The sequence below is a fragment of the Neurospora hispaniola genome (genome assembly GCF_033458365.1).
Source record: "Neurospora hispaniola strain FGSC 10403 chromosome Unknown B0T23scaffold_11, whole genome shotgun sequence".
NCBI classification, from domain to species: domain Eukaryota; kingdom Fungi; phylum Ascomycota; class Sordariomycetes; order Sordariales; family Sordariaceae; genus Neurospora; species Neurospora hispaniola.
The window spans coordinates 458,892-470,262 of record NW_026944416.1 but is presented as its reverse complement, the minus strand read 5'-3'; the positions used below and the strand labels follow the sequence as shown (position 1 = coordinate 470,262).

The following is an 11,371-nucleotide window of genomic DNA, read 5'->3' as shown; positions in this document are numbered from 1 at the left end:
CTATTACTAAATATATCGCCGATAATTACTTCGCTATATTATAATCGAATATTTATAAATTAATTATAATTATGCAAATTTTAAATATTATAGAAAACGACCCTTCTATAACTATTATTTAGGCGGCGGAAGCTATATGCTGAGCCTATTCTATTTTAGCTAATATTAACCTCGAATTTAGTTTCTACAATATCCTTCCTATAAATAATAATATTTTAATAATTAATATAATAATAGAAATTAATTAAGAAGTATAGTGCGAGGATATTTCGCCCGAGGTTGGCTAATCCGTTAATTTGCCTTATATATTAAATAAATAATTAATTTTAGGTATATAAATAGACGAAAAGGCGTTTAGAATTGTAATTAACGAAGATATATATATTTTTATAAGGAGCCGGAGAGTTTTAAGGGTTCTAGCGGGTTTAATAAAGAAATTTCCTAAGTTTTAGAAAGAAGGAGGATTGGTGGATATACCCGAAGAGGATATAATAAAAGTACTTTTAATAAATGGATAGTAAAATTATAAGGTAGCCGTACGGATATATTCTGTTAGTAAAAAGGATTAGGCTATTATTAACGAAATTTTTAATATATTTTATAAATAAGGTAAAATGGATTGGGTAAAGTATGTTACCCCCTTCGCCTATCTAGTCTTTATTATTTGGCGAAAAACTAAAAATAGCCCTAAAAGATAATTTATTATCGATTTAAAAGTCCTAAATAGTTTAAAGATTCTAAATAATTACCCTTTACTATTATAAGGAGAGATTATTACCTTTATACGTAGAAAAATAATTATTATAATTATTAATACAATTTTGTTCTTCTATTAATTCGGCGTTTAATAGAAGTATAAGGATCGGTTTACCCTAATTACCTATAGAGGCCTTAAATAACTAACTATTATTTAAATAGGATTTAAAAATATTCTGGCCTATATTTAATGTTTTATAAATATATTACTTCGGGAATATAAGGATTATTTTAAAATTTATATTAATAATATCGTTATTACCTCGGACTTAGTGAAGGATTATATTAAATACCTTAATACTATCTTTATACTATTTATTTTAAAGAATATCGTCCTATCTTTAAAGAAATTTTACTTCGGTTACCCTAATGTTGAATTATTAGACTTCTATATTAATAACTTCGGCCTATTAATAATAAAAGAATATATCCAAACCTTTACGAACCTCGCCTTCCTAAATAACTTTAAAGTATTAGAATAATATATTAGTAATACTAATTTCTTAAAATATTTAATCCTATATTACACGTAGATTATCGAATTTTTTTAAGCCTATAAGGTCGTACTCCTAGCCGAAGGCCGTAAATTAAGTAAGGTAGAAATAGGAAAACTAGTTCGAAGAGTAGTATATTGTGTAAAAACCTACTACTCCGCTACCCTAGTCGAGAAAGCCGCTTTTAAAGTATTATAGAAAGCTATTTATAAAAACGGTATTATATTATATTATTTGTTTGTAAACTATATTATATTCTTATAAATTAATAGCTCCCTCGAATATAGATTCGGCGTTATAGTTTTTTATTTAAAGGACGGATATATTTAGACTGAGGGAATTTCTATTCTATCCTCCTAAGTCTTATTTATTATATTCCTAAGTAAGGTATTGACGAAGGTTGAAATACGGTATAGACTATTAGAATTGGAAGTGGTATATTTGGTTTGGGCTATAAAGAAATTATATACCTAATTCTACGTATATAACTAAATTATAATTATTTTAATAGACTACTCCGCAATTAAGGGGATTATTAAATAGATATCCTTAAGGATATCCTTAATTAATAGAGCTAATCGTCGTTTTATTAATATATTTATATATTTATCCGAATATAAGTTTAGAATCTTTTATATCCCTAGGAAGTTTAATTTCGTCCTAGATGCCCTAAGCCGTTTAAAGACTATTACTAATAATAAGAACCCTAATAACATCTCTGTTCCAAATAATATATAAATAGAAGATAGGGCTCTATTTCTAAATAATATATAGTATACCTTTTTAGAAGTATAAATAGATCTAAAGTACCGAAAGGTATATACGGCGGTTTATATTTCTAATAAAAAGTTCGCCCGGGTAATAGAATATTTAAAGGAGTATAAAAAGACCGCTAAGGACGGTAATATTATTTTTTTAAAGCCTGGCTATCCTTTCTTTATAAGGGACGGCCTTATATACAATTAATAAACCGAACCCGAAAGAGGTACGATTAATAATTTATATATTCCCTATAAATATATAAAGGAAGTTTTAGAAGCTATTTACAACGATAAATATCACTTCGGCCGCAATAGGATAATATACGATTTAAAAGGAGTATTTTTTCCTAATAAAGTACAATTACTAAAATAGTATATTAAATATTATTTAATTTATTAATTAAATTAAACCGACTGCAATTTGCTAATTAGAAATTACTAGCTAATTAAATTAGAAGAAGCCCTTCCTATACAAATTATATCTATCGACTTTATTATAGGGCTCCCGGAAGTATCTTCTACCGATATCCTATAATAAATATTTAATTATATTACCTTTAATACTTTAATGCCCGTTACTAATAAAATTTCGAAGAGATTTCTATTAATCCCTAGCTACGAGAAATATATAGTAATTAAATAGGGAATTATTATAATTTGTATATTTTTATTATACGATTGGGGATTCTTAATTAATATTATTTTTAACTAAAACTGTAAATTTATATCGGCTTTCTAAAAGGGAATATAAATAGCTATAGGAACCAAACTCCTTATAACTATTATATACTACCCTTCCGGAAATAGCGCCGTTGAGCAAAAGAATTAAATTATAGAAATAACTATCTACTTTTACGCTTTCTACTATAATTTTAATTATAATTAGCTTTTTATTATCCCTTCCCTCTAATAGAATTTTAATAGTATATTTATTGAAAGTATTAAAGTTTCTCCCTACGAATATTTATTCGGTTATAAGCTACCGGGATTAATAAAAATTATTACCGGCGTTTAAAATTATTATTCGTTTAAAGAAAATCCGATTATTAAGGACTATATTTATTAGGAAGCCTAATTGGCTATAAATTTCGCTATCGCTAATATTAAACTTTATTATAATATTAACTACCGGTAAATAGATTTTAAAGTAGGCGATAAAGTCTTTCTTAAATTCTATTATAGGTACTATCTACCTAGTTACTTATCCCGGAAAATGTTATAATAATGTTTTAGCCCCTTCGAAATTATCTAAAAGGTAGGTTGCCTTGCTTATAAATTAGACCTTCCGGCTAATATGAAAATATATTTAGTAATATCTATTGTACACCTCTCTCCCGCTCCTAATAATAACGATCTATTCGGACGATTAGCCCCTCCGCCCGGACTAATAGAAGATTTTTAAAGCAATTTAAACCCCGAGTCCGATTTATACTATAAAATTAAAAAGATTACTACCTACAAATAGGTCAATAGGAAACTCTAGTATTATATAAAGTAGAAAGGATATAACTATTAAGAGAATTATTAGAAGGATACAAAGAATCTAAGTAAAGTAAAGGATATAGTAGAAGACTACTAGAAATACCGGCCCAATAAACGGAAATATAAAATAGCCTACTTATATATAGATAAATAATAGAAGGTACGCTTTATGGATAAAAAGGACCGTATAGATTCGGGAGGATTAAGACGTTCGATGCGTTTACGGAAATAAGGCTATTCTATTAAGGATAATAGTATTCTCTTTATAGCGCTGGGATTTAATACGGAATATATTATATATATAATTAAATTTAATTGATTAGAGTAGACTGGGTATAATTAGTAGTTATACCTATTATTATTAGAGGCTCTAGCAGGCCCGGGTACGTGGGTATTCACGTACCTAGCTGCCCAGTCGTATAGACCTATCCTATAAGGTGGGCCAGCGATAAGATAAGGGAATTCCTATAAAGGGATTCCCGTGCGGGGCGGCCTTCGGCTACGCCTTTCTTCCTCTGACATCTTCTTCTTTAATATTACAGATTGCAATAAGCATCGTGGTATTACCCCATCAGTAAAGATATAGAAGAGTGATTATTAAGTAGAAAGAAAGCTTCTTCTTCGAGGGAAGGTTTCCTTCTTATAGACTTTCTGAACTAATTAGTAGTCTTATGGATTGACTGTTTGTTTCGTCGGATTCTTCGGCTTCCGGAGATTCCGGAGATAGTCTATTTGTTTATTTCCATTGGGAAATAGCCGAAGGGGGTAGTGGTGAAACCGATGAGTTAAACGAGATTAGGTTTCTACTTTTTATTTCGACCCCTATCTACCCGGGAGATTTCCTCCACCCTAGAGTTCTTTGAGGCTCCCTAAGCTTCCCTAAGCCACACTAGGTTTCTAGGCCGCCTTGGCAAGCCTAGTAGACTACCCTCTACGAGGGTTAGGGTTATATAGTAGAATTTTAACTACGAATATATATAATCGAATAAAATCGATAAAAATCGACCAAAAATACTAGGTATATATATATATTATATATTACTTATATATAGTTGCTTATATTTGTAAGGTATAATATAGACCCGTGGATCCGTTATATCTATATAATATTATATAATATATATAGTAGGCCCAACATATATATAATAAATAATACCTATATATCAACCTTTTATACTAGTATAGTATAATATAGACCCGTAAATCCGTTATATATATATAATATTATATAATATATAAATAAGTCCAATAGAACCTATATTTCAAAAATGTTTAAATATAATTAACTATATATAAAGATATATTTATAGTAATACTTATTATTTTTAAACTTACTATTAAATCCAAACCCTTCACAATAACCGGTAAATTCCAGACTTCAAGCTCCTAATTCCCAAATAGAAGGTGTACCGTTTTTACTTTATTAGGAAACTCTATAAATATCCTTTATTTACTATCCGTATTAATCTTAGTTTCTAGCTTTTCGACGGCCGAAGAAATAATAATTTTCTTAACCAATATAATTTAATTATCACCCTAGGTTAAATAGCTAATACGGATATTCAATTATATACTAATATAAATACTATATTTAATTATATAGTTAAATATATTTTAAAGGCCGAGAAGAGAATAAAGTCTTATAATAAAATTACTACCGAATTAATACCCCAAATCACAGCTAGAAACCTAGTCAAATAATTTACAATAAAGTCTATAAATAAACTTATTATTAAATAGAATTAGTCTATTTAAAAAATCCATTATTTACTATTTAACCTTCCTCTATAAGAAAGTATACGCGTAGTAATTATAGTAAATTATCGCAATTAAAATAACCGAAGTACTATTATCCCTAATTCTAAGGTAAATATGTAGCCTAATTTTAGAAGAGCCGTACTAGAAACTACTAGTAGTAATAATAATAATAATACTGCGGGTATTTATATCAATACTACTAATAAGGCTCGTTAAACCTGTTTAGTTTATTAAAAGTATATAAATTAAGAGGAATGCTACTTTTAAATTTCATACTTCGAATTTGTTACTACCTTTAATTATATAAGATTAAGACCTAGACCTTTATTTAACTGTACTAAAAAGAGAGTTATTAATTATTTCCCTATATACAAATGGGATAATAAATATAATTATTAAAATTTTAAGAGAATTAAATTTATATTATACTACCTTTATTAAAGGCCTATTAATCTTTATATGATTAATAATATCCAATATAGTAACCTTAATAATATTTATATAATATACCTTAAAACCTATATTAACAAGCTCTAGTACCCCGAAAATTACTATAGTAAATTTCCAGATTCTAAATTAGAAGAAGAGTTTAAACCCTCTAATTAAAAAGAAGAAGCGGATAAGCCTAGTTAGGAAGATATTGTAAAGGAAAACCCTAACCGTTATATTAACCCCGATAATGATAACTTTAAAAGCAAGGTTTTAGGCTATTGTAATATCGATATTAACTATAATTAGTATGAACACCATACTTGGTTCTAGGAATTGCTTCTATTAGTAGGAGAATTTTAGAAATTTCACTATAATACTTTTAACCTTCCTAATCTAAAGCCTATTATTCAACGCTCATATAATATTTTTAATATTAAGTAACGTATAGTATTTAATTGATTTATTGACTATTACTAGGCTATTTTGAATAAAAATAGTTTTGAGTAATTATTTATTTAAATCGACGGCCGTAGTAGTACTAGGAAATCCCACTTTATTCGACTACTATCTTATAAGCTTATTGAAATAGCTTCTATATATAACCTTTTAACCCCTATTATTCGTACTACTCCTACCAGCGTTGTAGCTAATAATATTAATAGTTATACTATTTATTCCCTTGTATAATTTCCTTTTAATAATAGAGGATTAGTTAATTGATAAGGTACTAGTTTTACTTATATATAGAATAAATTTAAATTGTGCAAATATTTCATTATTAATGAAAAGTCTATACTAAGTATAAGAACTATATATTATATTAATGCCCGGCTTTACCAAGCCTTTATTAAAAATTAGAACAAAAGGTTTAGTAGTACTAATATCCTTCTTCTTAGGGATTTCTTTTAATTGGCACCTATCAAGTAAAAAGCTCTATTCTATTAAAAACCCCTTGAATTCGCTAATAATCCTCATACTCCTCTTGAAACTCTTAGAAAAGACAATAATCTAAATCGGCTTTCTAATAAAATAAATAAATAAAGAAGAAAGCGGTTAGTGGGGAAGTTAGACTTTATACAGCGTAGTAGTCGAACTTATTATTTTGATTTTAATTAAAATATTGAATTAAAGTAAATATTCTATTAATAAGGTATTAAATAGAAAAACTTTCGGAAGGCTTTAGAAGGACTATAAAATAATAACCCTACTATTTAAAATTAGAAGGTTTTATCTAACTATATTAAATTTAAATTATCAATACCCAATTAAACCAAATTCAATAACACTCTCTAAATCTACCCAACTAATATTATAATTAATAAATATAGTTTTAAATATCTAGAGGAGCTTTAAAATCTAATTTTTACTATTAAAACTACTAATAAACCCAATAGTACTAAAGACGTTACGTATATTAATACTAGTAATCTATATTACAAATTTACTTATATTAAAGGTAATAGAGTTACACTTATTAAAAACTTGTAAATTAAGGCTAGCGTTATTAATAACTTAATTAGTACGGTTATAAATATTATATAGGATAGTAATTAGTTATATAATGTACATTCTAAAGCCAACGACCCCCCTTTTATTATTATAGTACATTTTAACTATTACCGAGGATCTAACTATTTTAAAAACTTAAATTACCCTGATATTTAAGACTTAGAGCGTACTTTATTAATATTCTAGTCTTTTCGAAAATTCTTGAAAGGAGCTCGCAATTATAGAAAAATTTAATTCTCTTTAATTATTATATATATTATTACTATATATAAAGCGCAGGGCTAAATATTAAATAAAGTCGTTTACAATATTTCGAAGAAGGATTTTACAATTAGGTTATTATATATAGCCGTCTCCCGTACCCGCACTATTAATAGTATTATATTTAATGAGAACTTTAATATAAACACTTTATAGTCTAAAAATACTAAGACCTATACCTACCGAGCTATAAATATTACTAAACATATACCTTAATAATTATAGCCGGGCTACCCTCTACTACTATACTATATTCGTGTCACAGGGCTAGCCTATGACTGTTATCTGGTCGCGGCATTACTACGGCTATAATTGCCAGTTAATACACGCTCTCTAATTAACTGACCTATTTAGCCTCACTACCGCCACAGCGGCTACTAGGCCTACGCAGGCCCCCTGATTAACTATACACTCCCGGAAACTCTAATTATATATACTAAGGATACAACTCATCCTCGCCTATATAGGATAAACCGCTACGTATAAATTCTATAATTTCCCTTCTTCCTTATATAATTATACAAATTATATTCTACCTTATATATTTAATATCGCTTTACCCTATAATAATTAATTATACTTTACTATTATAATACGAACGTACTTTACTATAAGGAAGAAATACGTATTTCAATACTATCCTACAATACTATTAATTATTAAAAATCCCGCAACCCGCTAAATTTAATAGAACCTATAATTCTTAATAATAATATCATTATTACCGACGAAGGTACCCTCCTAAAAGTACTAAACAAAGATATTAACATCCCAAATACTCCTCAAAATAACAAACCTAAAAACTCCAACCCACTAATAAATAAAAACGTCTATTTAATTATATTAAAAAGTATACCGTATAACCGTACTATTAAGTATTTTATTAATACTATTATAAAAAATAAATTTAAACCCCTCTAAACCTTTAAAAAAGTCCCTTATTAATATTATTATCCTAACGGACAATAATACCTTCTATTCCATTATCTCCCCAATTACTCAAATAATCCAAATATTCAACCTTTTTAATAATAATTTTATAAACTAATTTATAGAATTCAAAAGCCTACTCTATATAAAAAGAACTAAAAATAAAAAACTCAAAACGAACCTCGACAATACTTTAGCGAAATTAAATATTACTATAGCCAATTAGGGTATAAACAGAAACAAGAACAATCGTACCAATAGAGAACTAAGTATAGGAAACAGAAATTCGTTAAAAAACAACCCGGGGGTTATTTATACGGTTAATACTACTGGGGCTCTTTTTAAAATTATAATTATTTTTAGAAAAATACTATTCTCTAACTTAAACCTATTTATAATTAATCAGAAGAACCCTATTCTACGCAACAAGGCGTATATTACTTAGAAAAACAAAATCCTTATAATATAAGAGCTAAATTACTTCTACTTCCCTAACGAACGTACTAAAATCCTCTATACTAATTATTTACTAAGCCCTAAAATAACTATTACCCTTAGAAAGGATCTAATAACTATCTTACTTAAGCCTAACGTACTTAGTAAATAAAAATAGTAAATTAGTAAGGAATTTATTAAATTCCTAAATTTCTACTATAATAATATTAACCTAAAATTCAACGCTGTACAACGCCTTAACGAACTCAAACAAAATAATAAATATTTCGCCGATTTTAAAATAGAATTTATTGAAACGGCCGACCGCTACCAATTTAATAAAACTATAAAAATTTATTACCTCCGGAAGAAAATCTTTACTAAATTCTATACGGTAATTCTTAATTAGCGCTAATACTTAGGAAATAACGATTTTAAAAAATGATTATCCCTCTATAGGGATTGAATATATTATTCAAAAGATAATAAATATTATACTAAAAGTAATTAACTATAGACTAATAAATTTAGTAGGAATAGTAATAACAATAATTCCGCTAAAGGAAAAAACAGTTTTAAAGATTATACCGTTAATTAAAGCGGTAATACTATAAATTTCAATATAATCTATATATTCTAGGCTATTTATTCCGATATTATTAACTAACGAATAAGAAAAAGCCTCCATAGAAAGTACGGTTAAAATAATTATATTATATATAATTATAAGAATAGTATCAATTATAGTAGCAAACCCCTATAATTTACTAATTCTTATAATAACCGCCATTACTAAAACTATAGAAGCCATAACGGCCGTAAAAAGCATAACTCCTACTCTAAGGCCAACTAACCCTCCCCCGGCCAACGAAATTATAATAATACTAACCTCCACGCTATAAATACTAAAGGAGGTAAAAGTAATAAAGACGAATATAATATATTAAATACTAATAATTAGCGAAATAGTTAAACTCTATAAATAATTGCCTATAGAGGTAATAAAATTCTATATAAGAGAAACCCTAAAATAATACTGAAATACTAGAAATAATAATTATTAACTTATTAAATAATCTTACTTAAAATTCAATACTCCTCTCTTTTTATCTCCTATTTAAACCGTATAAAATATTATATACTATACTTGTAAATAGTAACTATTTAGCCCTTACTTTTCTAAATCGTACTTTTATAAAACGAAATAACCTTATTACTTTTAAATTTACTTAGCCTAAGAAATTTATATTAACTAATAGTATTATAAAGAGCCTTATTACTAAAAGGCTAACTACAAACCTCCTTATCAGATATCATATAGAAAATATTACCTTCCTAGTATATAATTTCTCCCTAACCTACTTAGCAATTTTAGGCCTACCCTAATTAAAACGCTATAAACTATTTATCTTATAAACGAATAAAAAAATTACGTTCTCTAGTAAATATAATACTGAATACCTTCCTACTAACTTATTAATTATTTTAAAAATCGTATTAAATATTAATTACTACTCCTTCCTTCCTTAATATTACTATACTAACAATCTACAAAATAATATAATTATTAGGCTTACTATATATATTATATAATATTATATAGATATAACGGATTTACGGGTCTATATTATACCTTACGAATATAAGCAACTATATATAGGTAATATATAATATATATATATACCTAGTATTTTTGGTTGATTTTTATCGATTTTATTCAATTATATATATTCGTAATTAAAATTCTACTATATAACCCTAACCCTCGTAGAGGGTAGTCTACTACGCTTGCCAAGGCGGCCTAAAAACCTAGTGAGGCTCAGGGAGCCTCAAAGAGCTCCAGGGTGGAAGAAATCTCCCGGGTAGACAGGGGTCAAAATGAAAAGTGGAGACCTAATCTCGTTTAACTCATCGGTTTTACTACTACCCCCTTCGGCTATTTCCCAATGGAAATGAATAAATAGAACATCTCCGGAATCTCCGGAAGCCGAAGAATCCGACGGAATAAACTGCTAGTCTATAGGACTACTAATTAGTTTAGAAAGTCTATAAGAAGGAAGCCTTCCCTCGAGGAAGAAGCTTTCTTTCTTCTCTATAGTCATTCTTCTATATCTTTACCAATATAAGAACTACGCACACAACCTACATACCGTTCTACTCGTCTTTAACTCCTCTATACGCCTATGCCTCGAGAAATCTCGATTTTCTACTCTGCAACTATTTTCCTCTATAAAAGAAAGAAAGACTATTTCTATCTTTTTATCCATCCTTCCGACTTCGCTATCGACGATACCATTTTTACCGTTACCGTCTTCGAAGATCCGGATTCTGCTTCTTTAATAATAAATAATGATAACCTTACTTCCTTAAAACCTTAAACGAGAATAGATAATTATATTATAAAAATAAAGACCTCTACCTTAATTTTCAATTTCTAAAAATAATTACTATTTAAAGATATTCTAATAATGGCTCCCATGCGGCCGCGGCCCCCCCTAGGGAAGTAACACCCTCATCCTCCGCTGCGAGATTAGAAGGAACCCTATCCTAGGG

General features: G+C 27.9%; 2 protein-coding genes across 2 annotated transcripts; both read left to right on the top strand.

The window, feature by feature from the left end:
• Positions 1 to 950: 950 nt before the first annotated feature.
• On the top strand, positions 951 to 1,238 carry B0T23DRAFT_327432 (uncharacterized protein; the record flags this gene model as incomplete). Its single annotated transcript, XM_062835616.1, has 1 exon — positions 951 to 1,238. A coding segment is annotated over one exon (288 nt), but the record flags the coding sequence as incomplete, so codon positions are not given.
• A 4,964-nt stretch (positions 1,239 to 6,202) lies between these two features.
• B0T23DRAFT_327469 (uncharacterized protein) lies at positions 6,203 to 6,370 on the top strand (the record flags this gene model as incomplete). The annotated part of the gene is made up of 1 exon (XM_062835622.1): positions 6,203 to 6,370. A coding segment is annotated over one exon (168 nt), but the record flags the coding sequence as incomplete, so codon positions are not given.
• Between the last annotated feature and the right edge of the window lie 5,001 nt (positions 6,371 to 11,371).